Here is a 25,691-nt window from a genome sequence, read left to right as displayed (position 1 = left end):
TGACATGAGAAATTTTTTTGAAGAAATCTATATTTTTTCTTTTATCTAAAACCCTTGGCTACAAGGTGAGCCTTGTATTTATCAAAAGTTCCATAATGTTTTAGATTTTTTTTCAAAATTCATTTACAACCCATTAGTTTGTAATCAGGAGGCAAGTCTATCAAATGTCAGGTCTTGTTAGACCCTAAAGAATCTATCTTCTCTTTTATGGCCTCTTGCCATATATAGTCTTCAAGGAAGACAACACTTCTTGAAAACTAGTTATAGATTCTCTTCTAATGTATAAACCATGTAACAAGGTTCACACTCTTTAGCAACTATTGCTATCTTACCTCTTCGAGGTTCATAACATCTTGTTCGATGTTCTCATCATTGCTTCTGATCACTAGAGTGTGATAAGTTGCAATACCCCCACTAGTGCCCCCACTATTTCTCAATTTAAAGAGAAATTCATTTTCATAGAAATCAACTTCATTTGATTTTATGATCACTTTAGCATATAGGTCATAAAACCTATAAGCTTTACTTTTAATTATATACTCAACGAGTACACATTCATAGGCTCTACTAGTGAGTTTGACTCTCTTGGAGTTAGGAATTTGAACATACGTCAAACTACTCCAAGTTCAAAAATAAGACAAATTAAATTGTCTTTTCTTCAAAATTTCAAAAGTAGAAATTTTGTTCCTGTGCTTAGGCACTTTACTTAGCACAAAACAATCAATTAATAAAATTTTTCTTTTGCTTTACCGTTCATCTCAAAAGAGTAAAGTGCAGTTGTTTCAAGATAATTTCATACTCATTGAAAATTGTGGGAATCATACTTTCGTGCCTCTATCAAAATCATTTGATTTTCTCATTGAATTACTTTTCAATTTCAGTTCCATATAATTGGAACATGTCAAAAACATCACTCATTTTTATTTTTCATAAGATGTATGAAAATATAACTTGAACAGTCATCAATAAAAGTGATGATATTTTCTGTTTCTAATAGAGTTTTAATTCACATTGTGTATCTGATTCTTGAATAATTTGCCAGTTGCTTCAGACCTGTGAATTTCTTTCTAGTGTTGTTGTTCAAGACAACAAGCACTTCATTTTTCTGATTTTGCTTTCTAGCTTTCTTCTTCAAAACGAAGACATGTTATCAGAAATTCGAGGGAATATCGTTTAGTCATTTTATCCTTATAGCTTATTCAATTTTAAAGTAAAATTGAAATCACTTTCTTCAAAAGTAGCAACTCTTTTGTTATTATAAAACCATAATTTTTGTTGCCTATATTTGAAGTGATTTACATCAAACCGAAACGGTTTGTTCTAGTCCGCAATATCATAATCTGAGCCAGTAATTTCTTCGGTAGACATGATAGAAAAGAAACGTCTTAAAATTGTTGATGCTGTGGTTCAAAATCGTTAAAAATAATTTTCAGCCACCGAAGATATTACTGGATTGAGTCGCGGGTCGATACGCTTTCTTTAAGACGTTTCGTGGCACTGCCCAAAATTGTGCAAGACAGACGATCAACCACGAAGTCCCCAGGATAAAACAGCCCAGTTCTACTGATACCGATAAATACTGCACTGTAGATATCGGGCAAGAATTACACCCTCAAATATGGTACTAAAACCATTGCGCTATGGTTTTAAGTCCATTCTAATACGGTGTTATGACCGTTCTAATATGGTACCGAGACCATTCTTATATGGTAACTAAGACCATTCAAATCGTAGAGAATATGGCGCTATAACCATTCTTATTTTGAAGGAACCATGATACTAGGATCACTCTTAAAACATAATAATAATAATAAGGTTTATCTCTTATTCATTATGAAATAATATAAAAACCTACTAACATTAACAAGCATCACTGCTTTTCGAGTATTATAATGACGAATTAAAGTTAAGAGACACTTTAACAAGCATATCAAATCATCAATTTATGTCTCAAAACCCTAACACTAGCAATCACATGTAGCTATGAAATAATCATATAGATATGAATCAAACATAACACTAATATATCACTGTGTTCATTTATTTTCATTAAGAAAATTGAATAAGGGAACATTCACTAGCTGCATGGATTATATAAATATAATATAGCCAAATAAACATATATACAGCAGTCATATAATGATCTATATGTTCCACATTCTCATATACCACAATTTAAGATAGATAGAAGTTGGATGATAGATTATCATTACCATATAATTATGAGAAGCTTGAGTTCGTCATACTCGGCGTTAAACAAACTGAAGAATGAAAGGGGTGATTCTAACAACCAAAATCATGTCATCTCGACTGCTGCTCCCTTGATTTATCTTACCAATATGTTTTCTCACTTGATTGCGGCATAACACAAGATAAGAGAGCATTTTGTTGTGTTCATATTGACTAGGTTTTTTTTTCTCTTTCTGAATTATATATAAAAAAAAACTGTAGCAATCTAACTACTTATTTTAAGATCACGCTTATCACTTAATAAATGGGTGAGGTGGTCATTAAAATAGGAACACATGTTTTTACTTTTTCTACTACCATTCCTATTATTTAGTAACTCTAAGTTTCTACAACATAGTCTATTTTCATTATTTTTATTCTCAAAATACACATTAGTATATAATACATACTAATATGTTCTAGTACCCGATGTGGGACTCAAATATTTTATTTTCAATTCACACATAATGTGTTCTTTGTTCCAACAGTTCGGTTTCAGATGCTTTGGATTGGATATTGGATCAATTTGATTTAGTTATGCTCTCTGATGGTTGTGGTATTAGTTTATTTGGTTAATTTTGGTTTGATTTCTTAAATTTTCGTATTTGTTTCTTGTTTTGACAAACTCTCAATGCTAAATGTTAATGCATTGTGAGTTTGAGGGGAGATGTTAGAGAATATGTAATTGGGTTTTCTGGATGTATTTGGGCTAAGGGTAGTTTTGTCAATTATGCTTTACTATATATTCATAAGATAACTTATTGTATTAAAAACTTGGTTTTATCCTAATGTAATCAAACCCTAATCTCCTTTTGTTACTTTGCATTTCTCTCTTTGATTGATCTTAACAGCGTGTACGAGGATTCCGATTAAGTGCATATTTGGATTGACATGATTTTGGCCGAAACAAAGTGTGCCACAAACTCATGGTTCCACATTTGATTTTGCTAAGTTCACATTGATTGCAAAAATGAACTAGTCATCTGGTATTTTGTTTTGTATAATTGGAGACTTTCACCAAATATTTCCTACATGTCATTTTGGATTTTATGGTATATTGAGATAGTATGGATACTCAATCCTTTGTTTACATCTATCTTAACTTCATTATTTACTTATATTTTCCTTTGCCTTCTGATTTTATTTTTGGGTTGTCAATTCAAGCTGCATTGAGATAGTACTGCTATAATTCTACCACTGTTTTTTTTTTTGCTTGGTATGATATAACTTCATTGTTCACTTTTATTTTCCATTGCCTTCTGAATCTTAATTTTTGCTTGTCAATGCAAGCAAGCTTTCTACAATTCTACCACGCTAGTTTTTTGCATAACTTAAATTTTGTTTGATTCATCGTTATATCATACCAATTTATCTTTATAGTTTCTGTGTTAATTTTTCCTTTAAAAATGGCCAATAATACATGTACATTATGATAAGCAAATAGAGACTCACGCTCTATTAGTATTAAGGTGAATTAATTGTAAATTTTTTAAATGTAATTTCCTTAACTCAACTTTACAATTCATGTTTAGTTGATCTAACTAAATATCTGCTCATCATATGCAAAGACATAAAAAACTTGATATTAAAATCGTTGCACTTCTATTTTGAATTATGCGATAGGATTTGGTTTAAATCAATTGGTGGATTTGCTTAGTTTGTCAAACCAAAATCAATTTGTCTAGTGGCTAGAAATTCCACTCTTAAGGTGGATAAGTGGGATGACTGGGGTTCGAACCCCGACCCGCTACATATATAATGCAATGTCCTACCAACTGAGATAAGCTCATGGGACAGAATGACATTGCTTTTTCTATTACATTTTTGCCATTTTAAAAACCTAATGATAAACTTTTATAGTTTATTGACCAATTTAAAAACCTCAAATGATCCATGATCCTTTAGAGTAATTAAACCTATTTTTAACTGAAAAAAGAAGCATTTAAGAGGATAAAATGTAATGCACCAGCATAATTAAAAACATCAAATGATCCATGATCCTTCAGAGTAATTAAACCAATTTTTAAATGAAAAAAGATGAATTTAAAAGGATCAAATGTAATGCACCAGAAGTTGAAATTATATAACAAGGTTCCTCCAAATGGATTAGTCCTTTATACTGGTACTGTTGTCACGGATGAAGGCGAGGAAAAGAAAAATACATATGATTTACGATTTTGAACCGTTCAAACCAATCAATGCATCGCTTTATCTCTGCGATAACAATTTTTATACTGAAGCTTTAAATGAACTTCTAGGATCTGATGACAAGTATGGTTTCATTGTTATGGATGGAAATAGAACCCTCTTTGGAACCTTATAAGTGGAAATAATCGTACGGTACTTGATAAATTTACTGTCGATCTACCAAAAAAGCACGGTAGAGGAGGGCAGTCAGTCAGCTTTGTGTTTTGATCGTCTTAGGATGGAAAAACGGCATAATTACGTTAGGCAGACTACAAAACTTGATACTCAGTATTACATCGACCCTGCTACTAGTCAACCTAATGTTTCTGGACTTATACTTGCTGGTTCGGCTGATTTCAAGACTGAGTTGAGCCAGTCAGATATGTTCAATCCTCGTTTGCAAGCAAAAATATTGAAAGTGGTTGATGTTTTCTATGGTGGGGAAAATTGCTTTAACCAAGCTATTGGATTATCTGCGAAGATTTTATCTAATGTGAAGTTCGTACGCTTGATAGGAAAATATTTCGAAGAGATAAGACAAGAAACCGGGAAATCTATTATTTATTAGTTTGAGAGTTTCTCTCTCCATGCAATTTTCTAACGTGGCAATATCACATTCATCCTAGGCATGCGTGGCATTCTCCAATGCTTCTCTATCTGACGTGTCATTATTATACTTTCTCTTAGCCATTCTTTAATGATTTTCATCTTTTTACTTCAAAATAATTTAGTGATTTTATTTAATGGAGAGAGAAACTCCCAAACTAATAAATAATAGATTTTGTAAAATGATCTATTTTGATTGTACTTTTTAGCCTCAACATTTTTTTAAAAAATGATCTATTTTTAAAATTATTTTGATTTTGATTACTATTTTAAAATATTTTAGAATATGAAACGTTTAAATTTCGTAATAAAATTAATATTTACTATTTTAAAAAATTCGTATTATAATTTAATTTAAAAATATTGTATTATTCTATATATTAAAAAATAAGCAAAATAAAAAATAATGTAAAGAAATTTTTTTATGAATTGTTATTGAGGTAATGTTTTATTTTTATAGGAGGTAATATAATAAGCACTTATAATAGTTTTTATGGGAGGTAATGTTTTATTTTTGAATATATAATTAATATATAATCAAGTATAACATTTATATTTTCAAAAAAATTAGTAAAAAAAAATTATGTTTTAAATCTTTCACATTTCAAAAATATTAATAAAAAAGTCTAATTTGAATGATTTATAAAAATCTAATTAAAGAATTATAAGAAATAAGAAATAGAAGTCATGAAAAGGGTCATGACCAAAAACAAAAAATCATGAAAAAGGGATTCTCTCTTTGACTGAATGCAATGCAAAGGGGATTCTTAAAAAAGGAAAATCATGCAAATGATTATAAATAAATAAAAAATAGACTTTATTACATCTCCATATATAGACATATTTAAAAATATTGGTCAACAAACTATTAAAATTCTTCATAAATGTATTATAAAAGCATCATTATCATAATAAGAAATAAAATATATTGGAATAAAAAAAAATCACGTCAAACAAAAAAAGTTACATTATCAAGTCCAAAAGAATTGTAATTAATTCTCATTAGTTAATTTTAGAAATATTTGATAAGATTGATGGTATTTTTTGCTATAAATATTACAACTCACAACATTCCTCACATCATTCTGATATTCCTTCTAAGTTTTTTTCTTTTTGCATGTTTTCTCACTTAATTTGTAATTTCATCCTAAAGCATAATTGACTAATGTTTTGTTTGTTTTTTTGCAGGAATATATACAACTTCGGGACGGTGCACTTCCATAATAGTGTTATTCCAAAAAAAAAAATTCAGGAATATATACAACTTCGATACCGTGCATTTCTATAACAGTGTTATTTCGAGTTTTATAGCGCTACAAAAAATGGTTGCATGTCTTTAACATATTTTTCTAAATATTTTAATGTTTTGTTTTTATTGTGCTAACTATATATTATTTGTTGCAGTAAAAAAAACTATATATTATTTGTAATCATTGTCCTTTCCTCTAATTTTCCATAACTCTTATGTATACTCCGTATTTTTTTGCGACAATGAGACACTTGGTGGTGGTTTGAAGGACATACTAATTGTGCATTGATTTCCTAAAACTAATAGAAGACGTACACGGGAGACAAGACTATCGACAAGAGGATTCAAAATAAAAAAGAGAAATAATTTTTTTCTCTAAAGTCAAACATTATTCATCTTTCTTTTTAAACTATTTTTTTAAAGAAGCCAAAATATCATTCATCTATCTTTGTAGCATGTATTTACGATTTGATCCTGTATACTCTATTTGTTATGAGGAAATATGTGTTGATCGTATAATTAGTTTGTTTTAATTTTTGTAATATAAATAATCAAGTGTTATTCTTTTTTTTTTTGCTGGTGTTTATCAATTATAAAGTTTACTTATTAAAAAAAAATTGTTATTCATATATGTATTTTTGGTTTAAATCATATTTATAAAAAAAAATTATACTATTATTGATAAATATTGTACTCTATTTTTTACTCATTATTTTTAATGTATATCAATTACTTTGTAACCGGCATATGTGTATGTAGCTTATTTTTAGAGAAATATTTTGCATGTTCAAACATTTCTTTCAGTAAGTAACGTCTTTACAATATATTGTAATATTGTTTTAATCAATATTATGAAAATTTATTATCCTTTTAATTGTAAAGAATGGCTCAATGTTAGAACGATCCGAAGAAATATAAACCATATTCAGTGCATATTATTATGAAATAAATCACACACAAGATCTAACTAAACAAAGAGATAATGTATGTGACTTTAAAAGCATTCTATATTTATTCAAAATGCATTAAATTTGTACTAAAATTAGACCCAATAATAATTTGTATGTATTGGGCGCTAGCCCCTTTTGCAATCCAAAAAAAAAATATGTATGTAACTATTTAGTCCGTACCGTAAGAAAAATAATTAATTATTCGACATTTCAAAATTTCCTTTTTAGTCATGTTTTTTAAATTCATAAATTCTATTTTTGAGAGTTTCTCTCTCATAGTCCAACTCATAAGTGGCAACCTCTCAATGATCCAAGTCTTATATGGTATCATATTATTTTTTCAATTCCTATGTGGCTAAAATTTTATACTCATATATTAATACACATGCATAACCTTTTGGTAATTTACATGAGACATATATTTATATATTAATACATTACCATAATTTTTTCCGTAATTTATACGGGGATGAGAGAGAAAATACGGGAAGCGAGACTTCACTCTCCACCATGTTCAATTCCATAGTAATATAATTTTATACAATAAAATAATAATTTTCAAAATTTCTACGGGAATGAAAGAGAAAACACGGGAAGCGGGAGACACTTCTCCTCCCTGTTCAATTTCATGCTAATATAATTTTGCACACTAATAATAATTTATTTTTTTGGTACCAGAATAATAAATTTTTAATAATTTATATTTTTACTTGAATATTAACCCGTGCAATGCACGGGTAAGTTATACTAGTATGTTTATGTAGTTGATGACATATTGAATGCTCTAGAGATAGGTGTCGTTGATCGCACAAGTTTCAATAAAAATTTATCACGTTTGTCTTCTTTAACATGTGCTTTTAGGGCACATGTTAACATTTTCCATAAAAAAATACTCTTTTTGTCCTAAAAGAAAAGGGGGGAAAATTCAATTTTTTATCCTAAATTGCAAGAGAAAAGTTAACATTTATCTTTTCTAAGAATTTATTTTTGCCTATTATCATAATTAAACACAAATTGTATTTAATTTGTTATTTCTTCTCTTTTCTCAATGAACAATAATCGATAAAAGTTATTTTTATATCTTTAAATAAAACATATTGTAAATACACAAAAATATATTTCAAATTAATACAATATATTTGAATTTTTATAATAAGTGTAATTTTCAATTATTTTTCTTATGATTTTGAGAGAGTAGAATGCATTGAGAATTCTTTCAACTCAGTCAAAAGCAATATTAAATTTCCATAATACATCTCAGCCTCCATTAAAAACATTAAAAAATATCTTATATGATTTTTTGTATTGTGTTAAATATATTTTTATGCGGAAAAATTTCTCTTCAAATATATTGTTATCTAAAGTCCTTGTCATTAACGAGGCGTTTGGGATTTCGGAAGATTGAGCTTCATATTGACTCGGTTGCGGTGGTTCAAGTGATCTCATTCAGAAAATTGAACAGCAGGACAGGTTGGTCTTTAGTTTTGAATATTCGGCAATTATTGGACTACTTCCTCGAATAATTTTCGTGTAATTCCTTTTCTTTTTGAGCGTAGGCCCTCTACTTTATAAAAAAAAAAGGACTACTTTTATGGTATGTTTTGGTAGAGAAGAAAAAGAAGAGAGAGAGAAAGCTAAGAGAGAAATTGAAAAGATTAGGGTTCGTTTGTTAAAGATTAAAAAAATAGTGATTTTGATGTAAAATAATCTAGAGATTAGTTTTTAGAGATTTTTAAAAAAGTTGAATTTACTTTGTGTTTGTTTATTATAATAAAAATCACTTTTTTAAATAAAATAATCTTTAGTTTGTTTGGATACAACTAATAAAAGTTATTTTTTTTAATTAAAAATAACTTTTTTCTTTTAACATTTCTTTTCTCTCTCCTCTAAAAAAAATCTATTATATTATAAGCTATTCTTAGTAGCTTCTCATTTTTAGCTATTTTTTAATTATTTTTAGCTTCTGATTATTTTAAAAATCTATAACAAACAGATGCAAAATAATTAAAAATAATTATTTTTATAAAAAAATGATTTTTTTTCTAAAATAATTTATAACAAACGACTTCCGAGACAATTTTTTATGCATAGAAATTGAGAAGAGAGATTAGTATATTGTGGGACCAATCACTTTTCCTTTTCTTCTCTCATGTGCGAAGAAATGTGAGAAACCTTATTTTTTTGGCTACTTTCCAACTTTGCCCCTGCATTCACAACAATATCCTATAGGAGTTGCTTGGAGTACTGTACTAATAACATTGCATCTTGGCCAAAACAAATTTACTCTACTTTACGTCATTATTTTAAAAATAAGTTTTGGTCAATTAATTAAGTTGATTTAATTTATATAACTAATTGAAATCAACTCAGGAATTTAGTTAATTGAATTAAAATAAATAAATAAATTTTAGAGAAGGTGTTTTTAGTTAAGGACATTTTTGTAATTTTCATAATAATTAACACTTCTTTCTTTTCTATTTCTCTCTTTTTTCTCTTATATCAATCAATATATCAAATCTACTTTATTTCTCACTTCTTTCTCTCTTCTCTTACTCTCTCTCACATTTTTCTCTCTTCTCGATTTCTCTTCACAACCAAACATAGTTCATACTCCCTCCGGACACAAATATAAGCAAAAAAACACTTCAAATTTTGGTCACTATTATAAGCAAAAGTTAACTACTTTTAAACTAATTAATACTATTATTTCTAATATACCCTTATTTAATTTTATTTTATTTTAGGCATTTATTTCACTTTTACACTTTTTAAAATGGGTAATATAGTAAACTCAACTCATATTTTGCATTAATTCAAGAAATTAACTAAACTTAACTGAATTTCTCAAACACCACGTAATCATTATTTTTTTTGCTTATATTTATATTCAGATGAAGTATTCTATTCATCATAGCTATATGGTTCTATGTATATATAGCTACATAGAATGATAGAAACAAACTTCTGAATTATGACAAATAAATCCTAAAATTCTAAACATAAATATAAATATTAAATTCTAGACTTAAATGCAGTTTTGGTCCCCCAAGTTTCACAATTGTTTGATTTTGGCCCCTCACATTTCAATTGCTTGATTTTAACCCTCTAAGTTTCACAATTGCTTGATTTTAGCCCTCCAAGTTTCAATTGCTCGATTTTGGCGCCCCAAGTTTATCCCCTTTTGCATTTGCTAGCCCCCCGTTAACTTTTTTGACTATAAATTGTTTATGTGACATTTTAAAAAAAATTAAAAATATGTTTTAATTAAAAAAATTAAAAAATAATAATATTTGCTTTTATAAAAATGTATAAAAAATAGTTTTTTTTAATAAAAGGTTTAATAATTATTTTTTATTTAAAAAAAAGCTTACAAAGTTTTTAAAAAATAGTTCATAAAATGTTTTTTTTTTTTACTTTTTTATATAACAAAATTATTTTACAAACTACATATAATAAAAAAAATATTTTATAATTTAGTTTTTAAAAAAATTGTAATTTATTTATTTATTTTTAAATACTTATTTCATTTTAAAATGTCACATAAGCAATTTATAGTCAAAAAAAGTCAATGGGGGGCTAGCAAATGCAAAAGGAGGTAAATTTGGGGGGCCAAAATCGAGCAATTGAAACTTGAAGGGCTAAAATCAAGCAATTGTGAAACTTAGGGGGTTAAAATCAAGCAATTAAAATGTGGGGGGCCAAAATCAAGCAATTGTGAAACTTGGGGGCCAAAACTGCATTTAAGCCTAAATTCTAATATTATTTTTATTGAGCAAATATCATCTAATCTAATCCAACGGTTGATAATAAGATCCAAGTTCATTCATCTCCTTCGAAATTGTGAAGTGTTCATCTTTTCTTACAGAAGAGCCGGCGAAAACCCTAATTACTCCTAACCCATTCCTTGCGCGCCAGGTACACTTTTTAATCTTCTTTATTGATTTTCTTGAAATTAAACTTTGCATAGTTGATTTGTTTTGTTTCTGGGTAGTAGTAGTAGTTGTTGTAGTGCAAGAATTTGACTTCAATTTTACATGTGTTGACTTCAAATTGGACCTTTCTTGACTGTTTTTTTCTTAGGAGAATGAGAATTCTGAAGATTGGTATGAAGTTTTTAGGGTCTTCTGATTTATTTTTTTGGTATTAATGTTGATTGATTGTGATTAGAATCATGGGTTTAAGTCTTTGGTTGACACTAATTCATATTAAGTTCCTTTACTTACTGTTAAATGTTAATTGAATTTTTGTATCTTTACTTTGGAGATTTTTTTAAGTTTTTTCATATTAACAAAGAACACATTCCATCATAGGTTTTCTGATTTTTTGTACCGACTAAGAACACATTTGAGGACTAAAATGACTAATAAAAGCTATGAAGCGCATACACTCCTCGGATTAGGAGTGTCCTGGTGTTGGACATGTGTCGGTGTCAGTCACCGACACGACACCGACACACTTATAATGACATTGAATTATGTTGTTTTCTCAAATTTTTATCAGTGTAGACGTGTCCGTGTCTGTGTCCGTACTTCATAGAATAAAAGAGACATTTGTGGATTTGTTTGCAATTTTGATACATTTAGGACTAGTATGAGAGTGGGTTACACATTGAAGGACCAAAATGGTGGTTTGTCCAATTTCATTTATAAATAAAAAGTATGGTGTGTATTGATCCATATAGTCAACCCGCCATCTGGTGGGAAAAGGCTTCCATTGTTCTTGTTGTTTGATTAATATTCTTTTGTAATTATATTTTTTCTTTACCAATTATGGAATCATATTAGCTTGGATTGGAGGTATTGCAATTATAGGTAGAAAAGAAAGGAGTAGCATTCCATTTGTAGGTATTTTACTTGTCAGTTGTCATCTATTGTCTTCCATTGAATGATTTAGAACCTTCAACACAAATCATAGGAAATTATAATGCAGTATAGCCTATAGGGGGTTAGAGGTCGTTTTGTTCACGAAAGTTTGTGTTAGTATTGAATTTGGTCACTTTTTTACCTTGCTATTAAATTACTCCATGTTGGCATGGCACCCCTTATCTTATGTGATGGAAAGATATTTTCTATTGTGATTTCAAGTCAATTTTTTATTACTGGATGAGAAAAATGAAGTTGTCGTAAAGTATCTTCAGTTAAATCTTAACTTGCGCACGCGTATGCGTATTACTTAACAAAACTAAGGGTTTGATTTTCTAGAACTATAGTTATCTTGGAAGTTTTTGGCTATGCTTTTACCTCCCCATTTGGTAAAATGAAAATCGTTATTGTTGTGTGCTTAATATACGGTTTCATTAATTTGGTTCCATTCACATGCATGGTTTGTTTGTTTGTAGGCTATTCTTTCTGTGCATAAACGATGGCTGACGGTGAATCAGACAAGAACATTCAGATATGGAAGATAAAAAATTTGATCAAAGCACTGGAAGCTGCAAGAGGTAACGGTACTAGCATGATTTCTCTGATAATGCCTCCACGTGATCAAATATCTCGTGTCACTAAGATGTTGGGAGATGAATTTGGAACTGCTTCAAATATCAAAAGTAGGGTAAACCGACAATCTGTGCTTGGTGCCATTACTTCTGCTCAACAGAGGTTGAAACTATATAACAAGGTTCCTCCAAATGGATTGGTCCTTTATACTGGTACCATTCTCACTGATGACGGCAAGGAAAAGAAAGTGACAATTGATTTTGAACCTTTCAGACCAATCAATGTATCACTTTATCTCTGTGATAACAAATTTCATACAGAAGCTCTAAATGAACTTCTAGAATCTGATGACAAGTTTGGTTTTATTGTTATGGATGGAAATGGAACTCTTTTCGGAACTCTAAGTGGAAATACTCGTGAGGTGCTTCATAAATTTACTGTGGATCTACCAAAGAAACATGGTAGAGGAGGGCAGTCAGCTTTGCGTTTTGCTCGTCTTCGCATGGAAAAACGGCACAATTATGTTAGGAAGACTGCGGAACTTGCTACTCAGCATTTCATCAACCCTGCTACTAGTCAACCTAATGTTGCTGGACTTATACTTGCTGGTTCGGCTGACTTCAAGACTGAGCTGAGCCAGTCAGATATGTTTGATCCACGTTTGCAAGCAAAAATATTGAACGTGGTTGATGTTTCCTATGGTGGGGAAAATGGCTTTAACCAAGCTATTGAATTATCTGCTGAGATTCTATCTAATGTGAAGTTCATACAAGAGAAACGCTTGATAGGAAAATATTTTGAAGAGATAAGTCAAGAAACCGGGAAATATGTTTATGGAGTTGATGACACATTGAAGACCCTTGAGATGGGTGCTGTTGAAACACTCATTGTATGGGAAAATTTGGATATAAATAGGTATGTACTGAAAAATGCTACCACGGGTGAGATTGTCATAAAGCATTTGAAGAAGGATCAAGAAGCTGATCAAAGCAACTTCCGCGATGCAGCTACCAATGCAGACTTGGAGGTTCAGGAGAAGATGCCATTACTTGAGTGGTTTGCTAATGAGTACAAAAAATTTGGATGCTCGCTGGAATTTGTGACCAACAAATCTCAAGAAGGGTCACAGTTTTGCAGGGGGTTTGGTGGCATTGGAGGTATGCTTCGTTACCAGCTTGATATCAGATCATTTGATGAGTTATCTGATGATGATGGTGGAGTGTACGAGGATTCCGATTAAGTGCATATTTGGATTGACATGATTTTGGCTGAAACATGGTGTGTCACAAACTCATGGTGCCACTTGATTTTGTTAAGTTCTCATTGATTGCAAAAATGAACTAGTCATCTGGTATTTTAGTGCTTTTAATTGAATTTTTGTTGTGTAATTGGAGACTTTCACCAAATATTTCCTACATATCATTTTGGATTTTATTGTTTTGAAATAGTATTGATACTCAATCCTTTGTTTACATCTATGATAACTTCATTGTTTACGTTTATTTTCCATTGCGTTCTGAATTTTATTTTTGGGTTGTCGATGCAAGCTGCATTGAGATAGTACTGCTATAATTTTTGGGTCGACAAATCTGTTCATGACCATATGCAAAGACAGAAAAAAATGATATTAAAAATGTTGCCCTTCTATTTTGATTTATGTGATAAGATTGCTTGTGGTGCGGTTTAGATGCGGTTTGGTTTAAATCAAGTGGTGGATTTGCTGAGTTTGTCAAACCAAAATCAGTTTTCCTTTTCTTTTTTACTAAAATTCAATTATGTTTAATAGTCGTGATTTTCTTTTTATAAATATTGCAAAATGGAAGAATGACATTGCTTTTTCTATTACATTTGTTTGACATTTTAAGAAACTACAGTAATTATAAGAGTACCAACATAAGAGTCATGAGTGAATCTTGGCTTTGAGAGCATAATATTACTGTAAATGATCATTTGCGATCAAATGTTAGATTATGGGATAAAGAAAAAATTGAGTCCCTATTTTCTTTGGATGTTGCTAAGCTTATCCTTGATACTCTATTTGATGTGATTTAGGAAGAAAAGTTAATTTGGTGTGATAATATACATGCCAATATAGTGTTAAAAGTTGATATAATTTGATGTTAAATACTACAGGAAGGAACGAGGACATATACGCCAAGACGGGTGGAATTGCCTTTGGAAAATCCATGCTCCACCAGAGGCCAAACACTTACTTTGGCGCATATGTAAATGGTGTCTTCCTACCCGAGTAAGACTTCATGAAAGGTGTGTCCCTTGTTCATTGGAATGTCCACTATGTGATCATTATAATGAAGATGATTGGCATGTTCTTGTATTGATAGTGTACATGCTCGACAAGCTGCTGCCGGTCTGGACAATATCATATCTGCTCGGTTGTGGGAATTGTGGAACAACAAGAACAACATGGTATGGAACGACATTAAGGAAGCTGGGAGGTGTTTGGGATTTAAAGCTAGGCAACATTGATGTGAATGGATGGCTGTCCAGAGCATCCAATACGGCAGAACACCAACCGAACAGCAACAACAACTTCAGTGGCATAAACCTCAAGTGGGGTGGTACAAATGCAACATAGATGTCAGGTTTCACAACTAGTTAAACAAAACAAGTGCAAGTTGGATTTTGAGAGACCACATGGCCAGCTTTGTTATGGCTGGAACCTCATGGAAGCTTAGTCAATGTTCCATAATTGATGGCAAAGCGATGGCATTATTCGAAGCAATGAAAGAGGTGGAACATAGAAGAATTTCTTGTGTAATTTTTGAAAGGGATTCGAAGAGTGCGGTGGAAGCAATTAGCAATATTCGTGTTGGCAACTCAGAATTTAGCTCGTTAATTTGTAACAAAAAATTTATTCTCTCTAAATTCAAACTTTGTGGTAAAATTTATTAAGCGACAAACGAATATGGTTACTCAATTCACTTGCTAGGGCGGTCATTTCCTGGTCTAGTCGTTATACTTTTGATTTGGTTCCACTTCGTATTTCTTCCTTATTGATTAATGAAATGATGTCAGCTTTTGTTTGTAAAAAAAAAAACTAATTATAAACTTTTTTGGTTTATTGACCAATTTAAAAACCTCAAATGATCCATGATCCTTTAGAGTAATTAAACCTATTTTTAACAGAAAAGAGACGCATTTAAGAGGATTAAATGTATTGCACTGGCCACTGGCATAACCATGTTATCTTTACTAGACCCTGATTAATATCTTGTTGTCATCAATGTTATATCAGTTTGTGACTCAGCCCCTAGATTACTAATCGAACGGAAATGAGCTGGGATATACAGACGGTCGGGTGAACTATTTTCGGCCCGAAACCGCCTGTTGTCCACCCCTAGGCTGGAGTTAACAGAGTTGGAATTATTCACCAAACTCACAAGACATCTATAAATACAGTGATCTATAAGGAAGAAATACGAAGTGGAACCAATCTTCTTCAATGTGAATTCAGAAATAAAACCTTTGAATTTTTTTCAAATTTTCAAAAATATTTTCTCAGTCTCCTTTATTTTCCCTCACTTTCTTACCTGGTTCAAACTAAATTATTTATTTATCACATAAATGGGCATTATTATTCTCAAAAATACAGACAACATATGTATAATGTAAAAATTGTTCTCTCAATTCCAATTGACTACAAAGCCTGTAATTGATCTATTTTTCTAGTAATATACCTTCAATGGTACAAAGTTTGAGACTTCATGAATCAGCAAGTTCAATAAGTTGGTTAACCACATTTGGCTCTGCAAGGGTACTTGTATCTCCGAGTTCATCTAACTGCCTAGAAGCAATTTTTCTAAGAATTCTTCTCATTATCTTTCCGCTCCTTGTTTTTGGAAGGCCAGGTGCCCAATGGATTTTGTCAGGTGCTGCAAAGGCTCCTATCTGAAATAATAAACAAAAAATATGAAGGAAAAAAAATAGTTATGAGCGAAGAAGTCATATGGATTGATCTATAATACATGATCAATCAGTTCGTTAAACATCTGTTCAATCATGACGTGACTGCTTGACATATGTCATTAGTCAGATAATAATGCAGACTAAGTCTTTTTCTAGGAAAACTAGTTTGATACCGGTGCCTCCGCATGGGTCGCGCCTTCGGCAGAGTCTAGAATAACAATTAATTCTGCATATACTTGTATAGTGGGAAAAGCTACAGTGAATAAGTATAGACCTGCTTTCGAACTGTGAGTACGAGATCCTTCCGCAGTTCCTCACTGTATGGAACACCGTCCACAAGAGTAACAAAAGCATATATACTCTGTCCTTTAACCTGCGGTAGTAATGGTAGTTGATTCAAATTTCAGGCAGACAGCAATAACACGTTGATGCTATTCTTAAACTACTTAATTATAGTCATACCTCGTGCTCAACACCTACAACGGCAGCTTCGGCACATTTTGGATGTGAAACTAGAGCTGATTCCACTTCAGCTGTGCCAATACGATGCCCACTGCACATAACAAGACTATCAGATTTGAACAGCATGAAAGTACTACATGTCTATCCATATTTACATGCTTGCACCTATAAAGAATGAAACTGCAGCGCTGACAAATCACTAGAAGAGCTTATAAAATTTAAAGAATACCTGACATTGATGACATCGTCAACTCTTCCGGTAAGCCAATAGTATCCATCTTTATCCCTGAAACAAAGTCAAGTGCATAAAACATAATTATCCCGCACATTTTTACAAGTTTTTTCTAGCGTTTCATGTATTTGGAGTAAGGCTGCAAAATATAATTTACACAGCCTAGACTCATTCAAAGATATTAATGCAAGACTCGTAGGTAGTATGTTATAAGCATCAAACGTTATGAACACTAACCTGCTGCAGCCATCACCACTGAAATAGTAGCCAGCAAAGGGCTTGAAATATGTTGTTTCGTATCGTTCATGATCACCATACAAAGTTCTGAATGCTCCTGGCCATGAACTCTTAACACACAAATAACCACTGCACTCGCCTTCGATCTCAACACCATTCTCATCCACTATGACAGGCTAAAGTAACAATAAAATTTGTCAGAAAAGCCGGCATGGTGAGAAAATCACTATATTATAAAATAAACAGATAAGGTTTGCTTAACAGACCTGAACTCCAAAGAAAGGGCAAGTGGCAGAACCAGGTTTCTGGGGCCAAGCACCAGGTAGTGGAGTTATCTGCAGGTGACAATGAAGAGTTTCAGTCTCGAAGACAGAAGTGCACAAAATTGTGTTCGCGCGCATGCGAAGACTTTTATACAAAACCCAATTCTCAATTACGACTTCAGCTATGCATATGCGGTATTGTTACTAATGGGATGAACCTAAATTACATGTTTGGTGTAATCATATAGAATACAGATAACCATCATCATAAGTTAAAATACCATGAAACCACCAGTTTCCGTTTGCCACCAAGTATCAGAGATAGGGCATCTTGAATCTCCAATTACATTGTAAAACCATCTGAAAGAGAATGACCAAAGTATGCATCAGAATATTATTTGATACGGGAAGTTAAGCTGTAATTACCTATGAAAAATACAGATACTAACCTCCATGCACTTGGATTTATAGGTTCCCCTACACTTCCCAAGACTCGTAAAGATTTCCTCGAGTAGCGGGTTACATGCTGCATCAATAACCAATTTTAACGAACAATAACTAATAACTAAATCTAGAACAAATGGAACTATAAACAATAAATTATATCCTCTAAGACATGCAAAGATATCAATCTCATATAAGGATGCATTCAACCTTTAGATATATTATTGGATAAGATAGACAGCAGCGAACTTGAAACAAAAAATATAAAATGTTCTCGGCATGTGTTTATTCACAGTGGAATAAATGGAAGCTGTAATAAGAGAGATTCTTGACCAAGAATACTGAATATCTTCAAGGTTCTATTTTTTGCAAAGATAAATGGAAAAGGGAGAATACGACATCAAATTTGTTGTGCCTACTGCCTACTGCTTGTATAGTTTACGTGGGTGGAACAGAAGAGGCAACAAAGGCTTAAGGGATCATCAATCATGCTAATTATGCTTTCAATCCCGTTTAACATCGTATACATTATTTTGCAATGTTTTACTTTCATTTTTTCCTCGCTTAGATTCTAATGACAAAGTTATTAGCCTAAACTAGCATGATCTTCTATGCATAGAATATCCATGATCTTAATGCATCAACCCATGCCAGGATTTAATGCCTGATACTGAGTTTATGGACCAAAATTCAAGTATTAAAAATACATATCTGTCACTGATGCTAATATAATATCTGGAAAAGAGAAGGAAATGGGTAATTCAAAAGCTGATGACATGTCTAAGAGAAGCTCATGCTTCTAAAATACAATAACAGTTCACTTCTTTGAAATTGAAACAAAATTTTAAAGTTTCTATATGTGCAGAACCTTTTGTTCACCCTCACAGATGATTTTTTTCAGGAAGGTATAGAGTAGGCATAGAACTATCTTACCTCGTCACCATCACGCATGAGGGACCGCACCAACGTAGGGGCAGTGTAGAATATTGATACTTTATATTTGTCAACAATGTTCCAACTACGCCCAGCATCAGGATAATTGGGAGCCTGCATTCATGGTATCGGATTTAGAGCAAAGTTTTTCTTTGCAATTCCTTGACTCTTATAAGTGTTTTATCCATTAACTCAAAAAGTCAAATTAATAGAATGATGTGGGTGGAAATCACAGTACATTTTATTCAAAAATCCCATAATATAAATTTTTCTAGAATATGTTGTCAAGTCAAACATTTTGTATCTAAGAAGCTCAGCTTGAAGGAATCAAAATCATATAATGTAAAGTAAAACTCATTCTTTTTCCTATAGGAATTCTAAACCAACAAGAATCAACAATAAAAGCCTTTTTCGCATTATGTGGAGTCGGTTAATGTATTAAATAATGTCATCATGCATATAAATTCTAGAGTTGAACTGTTTTTTTTGGTTGCACTAATAAAACGTTTATTGGATTTGTTGTCTTGTTCAATCATGAATATAAATGATTGCAATATGTTCGTATTGAAATTTATTACCCCTTCATACAGGACAACAGTTGCACCATTGAGTATGGGTCCATACGTGACATAGCTGTGCCCCGTAATCCAACCACAATCAGCTGTACACCTGTAATCGGGGAGTTAAATAGGACTATCCAGTTTTTATTAACGATAAAAAAAAAATGTAAGATTTTTGCGAATACCAGTAGATGTCAGATGGCTTGTAGTCAAATGCGTACTTAAATGTTGTTGCAGTGTATACCATGTAACCTCCAGTTGTATGGACAACACCCTTTCAGAAACATATATTAGATATTAGAAAGAGCAACCTTGAGTCGTAAAAAGAAGAAAAAGGGAACATTACAGAAATAACAGCACAAATACCTTAGGTTTTCCGGTACTCCCACTTGTATAGAGTAGAAAAAGTGGATCTTCTGCATCAAGCCACTCCACTGGACAAGTAGTTGGATATCGAGGAACGACATCCTGCAACAGAAGTAAAAGAGAAGCAAAAAAGAGAGGGGAAAAAACTGTGAGCTTTTATCATTATAGAAGCCACATCCATGAACATTCAAAATATATACGGCACTCGTAAACAGAATTTCAAGATTGTAAACTTATCATCAGAAACCAATTCATTTGTTCGAAATAGCTGAAGAAATTTAACTAGACAATTATATGATCAGTGAACACATGTAACATGCAGCAACTAGGAATTTGTAGAAGTATAGAAGATAGAACTCGTTTACTACTTACAACTAGTACAGATAGATAACCATGTCAGTGTATTTATGCACGGGAAAAAAACTTTTATAGTACCTGCCACCATATATCTCGCCCTTCCGTCCATTTAGTATCTTCCCTCTTCAACGCAGATGCATTATCATAAGCTAGGCATACATCTGCTTAGACATGCAAAAAGTGCAAAGGACAAGGTCAAATAAGATAATAAAGTAACATGAGGAATTATGAATGAATCTGGTTATAGCATGCACTTATGATACAGAACAGCACAGTCAATTGAAGAGAAGAGATTTTAGTACTGGAACTATAACAAATCAATGACATTCTCACCTATAGAGACCCCATTTTGAGTTGAATCCTTGATGGCAGTATCAACTATGTCTTTCAGATAGATAACCTTAGAGCCCCTTTTAACAGCATTGCAAGTAATTACAACTTTTGGCTTACAATCAACGATTCTCTGTGAAAGAGATTCTGAAGAAAAACCGGCAAATACAACCTATACAAATAAAAAAAGCTTACAGTATTAACTCAAATGGCAAGTGAAACAAATCAAACAATCTGATAACTTTGAAAACATGACTAAACAATAAATAACTAGACAACGTCAACGACAACATTATTTTGTGTTATACCGAATGAACAGCACCAATGCGGGCACATGCAAGCATTGTGATAGGAAGCTCCATAAGCATCGGCAAATAAATAATCACAGCATCTCCCTTTTTCACACCAATATCTTTTAGGTAATTTGCAACCTGGAATTAAAAATATATACATTTCAATCATTCTGCCAATTGCCATTAACATTTTTCCATCTATAAACAAAACATTCTAGCACCCTAACTTGAGAAATTTCCGAACTCAAAAGCAACCTGATAGCTCAACTGGTTCGAGCTACGAGTTAAAGGACGAGGTTCAAACCCCGGTAAAGTATTAACAACTAACACACTAACATTTGCCTATAAAAAATATAGATACCTGACAAACTTGATGGAGAAGCTGAGTGTATGTTAAGGTAGCATCAACGCCGAGTTCATTCCCTTCCCAATAAAAAGCTACTTTATCACCAAGTCCAGCTTCAACATTTCTATCCAAACAATTATAACATATGTTGGTGATCCCACCTTTGAACCACTGAAGCAACAATGCAACAAATGAACACATGCATACACAAAAGGTTCAAAGAAAAACCTCAAATCTAGATCCAAATGGCACAACTAAACAAATAAAAAAACTCACCTCAATGTTAATATTTCCTTTCCTAACATCAAAATTTTCTTTACAAACTTGATCACCCCATTTTTGTTTCCAATAGAACTCTGATGCAATTTCAGACCAAAATCCAGCAGGATCCTCAATTGATCTCTTATACATCTTCAAATACTAATAGATCACAAAAAAACAAAAACACACTTATCAAATTCAAAACTCAAATTTTTACTTAAAAAATCAGCATAGTAAAAATTGAAACTATAAAAAACATTTTTTTTACGACTTAGTCAAAATTCATAAAAACCCAGATGAAAAAAAAAAAAACCATTTTTTAACATCTTGGTCAAAATCTACATAAACCCAGATGAAAAAAACCATTTTTTTACAAATTGATCAAAATCCATATAAACCCAGATTAAAAAAAATCATTTTTTTACAACTTGGTCAATATCAATAAAAACCCAGACGGAAAAAAAAAAAAAAAAACCTGTTCTGGAGACTGAACATTTGCTTGGGAAGCGAATTGTTCGCTAGGAAGAACATAATCATTTTCTTCAGTAGCGAGAGATTCACCGAGAATAACAGCATTCAAATGAGGAATGCAACCAGCACCAGATGGAAGAATCTTCATTGATTCCAAATGGCGTAGAAAATTGTTTGTTCTATGAATTGAAGCCATCAAAAAGCTTCTTCTTCCAGTTCTATAATTGATGTTATCGCTACAGAACAGAGAAGAAACAGAGGAAGAAGAAGAAGACAATGGTTTCTTGTTGTTGTTCAGTGATGATGGAGTTGAACAGAGAATTGGATCCAATACACCTTGTGATAACATTCTGCCATGATTTTCAACATGTATATTAATTAATTAATGAATTAAATTAAATAATAAGCAAATGAATTAATCAAATAATAAAAAATTAATAATGTATTCGGTTAAGTTATAAGATCACATACATCATCACCATATTATCATAGGAATTAATTAGTGATAAGGGTCGAGGTTAGCTGTGTCCACCTCTGTTTGTTAAACTTTATTTTAATTCTGAAATTCAGATAAAATTGTTCACTGAATTTTTTTTTTGTTTTTTTTGGATAAACTATATATATATAAATAAATACTATATACTGTTCATTGAATTTGACTATTATCGGTTTTCAAGGTTTTAAAAAATTAAAAAAGGTTTTGTCAAAAAAAATTAAAAAAGGTTTTAAAAAATTAAACCTCAGTGATGAAATGAAATATAAGAAAAGAATATTTTAGTTTAAAATATAAGAAAAAAACTTAAATGTATTTATTTTAAAATTTGGACTAAATACATTTAACTATTTTTAGAATTATTTTTATCAAATAATTTAGTGTCTTGAAATTTCGCGCTTGAGGTGAATAAATTGAATGTCCAAGTTCAAATTTTGGTCTTTGTGTATATAACACGATGTTTCTATCAACCGAGTCCAGTTCACGATTCTTATTTTATTTTTGGATTTTTTTTATGTATACATGTGAATTTGATGTAACTTGTCTAAAGTACGGAAATTAGAGGTAGATATTATAAATATTCATGATAAATATTTTGAATAAATGGTATTTATTTGTATTTTAATTTTGAAAGTTTATTCCAAATATAACTCTCATGTTAAATGTTTTCACACCACTCATATGGAAAATAAATGTATTTTAGTAAGCAAAAACTGGTTTTACCTTTTTAATATTTCATTCGATCCTAATTATAAGAAAAAATTTATTTTTTAAATACATTGAAAGTTTGATATATCTAGACAATAATATAGACTAAATACATCAAAATTTTAATTTATCTAAAACTGAATCTTTTATTATAATTAGGACCGGAGTACTAGAGATCCTCCGTGCCTCGCTAATATGTATAAAATGTGAGAAATTTTCTGTGAGTTCTGTAATCCAAAATAAGGGATTTAATAAAGAAAAGGAAAATGTTAACTTGTGCCCTTAAGGCACATTTTAATGAGATAAATGTGGAAATATACTTTTGAAAATCGTGTAATCAACTCTTTTAACATTTAATATTTTGTATCATTAAATGCTAAATTTATATATTTAGGTATCTTATCATGTGCACTTATGGCACATGTTAACATGATCCTAAAGAAAATTACAACAATTTTTATGAATTTGTCAGTATGATAAATTTGCATGCATACTCAATGGTCAGAGGCTGCACTGCACGAGAGGGATATTGGATTGGTCAAACGATTAGTGCAGAAATCAAAATTTTGGTAGTAGTAGTTTGTTGTAATTTTGTATTGTGTTGAAAATTCCTAGCAAGGGCTTATATATATAAATAAAATAAGATGATTACAATAGCAAAATAAAAGAAAAATATTTGGAGCTTATTGGTGGAAAGCAACAAATCAAACAAGGAGAATTTAATATGACAACTTTATAAAAGAATAAGACAGCGTTTAGCACACGAAGTTGACATATTTTTAACATATAAAAGTTGTTCATTGCAACAAAAAGATAAAAGTGTGGCTTTTTCTTTTATTCAGAGCCATCGTTTAAAGCAATTGGTAGTATGGATGGTATATGAAAAATGAAAAGTTTGAAACATTTGACTAGTGAATATAAAAGGGAAATGAAAACTTACTTTGAATTTGATTGAATTGGATACTCAAAGAATTTGAATTAGACTTCACTTGCTAAGTATAGTTTAATTAACACCCCGGAGCACTAAACAGGTTTAATTTGAGTTTGATACGTATGATGTTTAATGGTTTGGTTAAATAGATGTCTTTTTGGACAATGATTAATAACTAACTTTGGATTTAAAGGATGTTTTAGTTTGTTGGTTTTGAATCTTTGATTGGATTGAGGTAGTATTACTATTACCTACTATGCTGGCGGCAGCTGGTTTGGTTTGTACGTATTTTATACATCATTTTTGGAGGGATTGTATATTTTGTATCATGTGATATTAGTCTTTTATTTTTGACTCATGTGATAATAATCTTTATTTTAGTTTTTAATGTAAGAAGTGACAAATATTACTATTACCTAAAAATATATACACATAAATATAAACTAGTAAATAAGCAACTTAATTCTTGAATTTTTAGGTGCGTTTGATTTGCTAAAAAATAGATGACTGGACTGAACAACTTTTGTTGTACCCTGGTTATAGGACTGGACAAATTAGGTAGCAAGAGACAGGAAAAAAACAAGAATTTTTGTCCCTCACTGAACCACAGTACAACTTTTTGTCCACGGTACAACTATAAAAAAAATACTAAAATACACATTTTATTTTCAAATATAAAAATATTATTGCTTTATTTCTCTCCGATACAGTTTTGTCATGTCCTGTATTTATATTGTTATGTCTTGTACTGTCTTGTCCAGTCTTTGTTGTTTTACGAATCAAACGCACCCAATAGTAAATTGTAGGCTTAATTAGTATTTTGGTCCCTTAAAGAAATTTTTGGTTTCACATTGGTCTCTTAATGAATAATTGGTTCATCTGGGTCCCTTATTGATATCTCTGTTAGTCAAAAAGATCCCTTCCGTTAAATTTTCAACCCCAAATATATTAGGTGGATCAACATGGTAGGAGGTCCACCATGTACCTCAATAAATCTTAATATTAACCATTTGATCTTATTGTAAAAAAAAAGACCATTGAATTTTGCATGTTCATGGATCTAATGGTACATCATCACCAACTAAATTATTTTTCTATTTCTTCATCTTCTTCCGCAAATTCCTCCATATTCTTCATAAATTCATATTCATTTCCAGATTTTGCATCAACAATTTCAGATTTTTTTATAAAAGTTCAAAATTTTAACTTCTCACAAAATCCCAAATCTTGAAACAAAAATCCTAAATTTCCAAAATCATAGATCTCAACATCAACCTCCTACAAAATCCCAAATCCCACATCAACCTCCTACACCCGAAGTAGGTTTGTGTCATCTTTTTCCTTTGTTTTCATTATTCTGCTTGTTGTGTTCATGGTGTTCTTCGTGTTTTTCCTTGCTTCATGTTCTTTTTCGTTAATTT

At 31.2% G+C, this 25,691-nt stretch overlaps 2 protein-coding genes and 1 pseudogene across 3 annotated transcripts; 2 read left to right on the top strand and 1 right to left on the bottom strand.

The window, feature by feature from the left end:
- Positions 1-4,266: 4,266 nt before the first annotated feature.
- LOC123891714 lies at positions 4,267-8,128 on the top strand (annotated as a pseudogene).
- Positions 8,129-11,000: 2,872 nt separating this feature from the next.
- LOC123892961 (eukaryotic peptide chain release factor subunit 1-3) lies at positions 11,001-14,128 on the top strand. Its single transcript, XM_045942862.1, has 2 exons — positions 11,001-11,136; positions 12,560-14,128. Exon 2 carries the CDS (start codon positions 12,583-12,585, stop codon positions 13,894-13,896), a length of 1,314 nt encoding a protein of 437 aa, XP_045798818.1. The 5' UTR covers positions 11,001-11,136; positions 12,560-12,582; the 3' UTR covers positions 13,897-14,128.
- A 2,083-nt stretch (positions 14,129-16,211) lies between these two features.
- LOC123892960 (acetyl-coenzyme A synthetase, chloroplastic/glyoxysomal) lies at positions 16,212-24,412 on the bottom strand. 2 transcript variants are annotated; one of them, XM_045942861.1, is made up of 19 exons: positions 24,280-24,412; positions 22,143-22,488; positions 21,683-21,826; positions 21,422-21,577; positions 21,076-21,198; positions 20,771-20,939; positions 20,516-20,598; positions 20,081-20,182; positions 19,900-19,988; positions 19,733-19,823; positions 19,155-19,268; positions 18,227-18,303; positions 18,059-18,137; positions 17,781-17,849; positions 17,515-17,690; positions 17,275-17,331; positions 17,046-17,136; positions 16,858-16,956; positions 16,212-16,565 (listed from the first exon to the last, which is right to left on the bottom strand). In XM_045942861.1, the coding sequence occupies exons 2-19, from the start codon at positions 22,485-22,487 to the stop codon at positions 16,380-16,382; spliced, it is 2,250 nt and encodes a 749-aa protein (XP_045798817.1). In that variant the 5' UTR covers position 22,488; positions 24,280-24,412; the 3' UTR covers positions 16,212-16,379. The 2 variants fall into 2 exon arrangements, with proteins under 2 accessions (XP_045798817.1, XP_045798816.1); XM_045942860.1 differs by lacking the exon at positions 24,280-24,412 and adding an exon at positions 22,610-22,749.
- Between the last annotated feature and the right edge of the window lie 1,279 nt (positions 24,413-25,691).

Source organism: Trifolium pratense, linkage group LG6 (assembly GCF_020283565.1).
Source record: "Trifolium pratense cultivar HEN17-A07 linkage group LG6, ARS_RC_1.1, whole genome shotgun sequence".
Lineage (NCBI taxonomy): Eukaryota > Viridiplantae > Streptophyta > Magnoliopsida > Fabales > Fabaceae > Trifolium > Trifolium pratense.
Note: the sequence above shows the minus strand (reverse complement) of the source record. Positions and strands in the feature narration are given on the sequence as shown.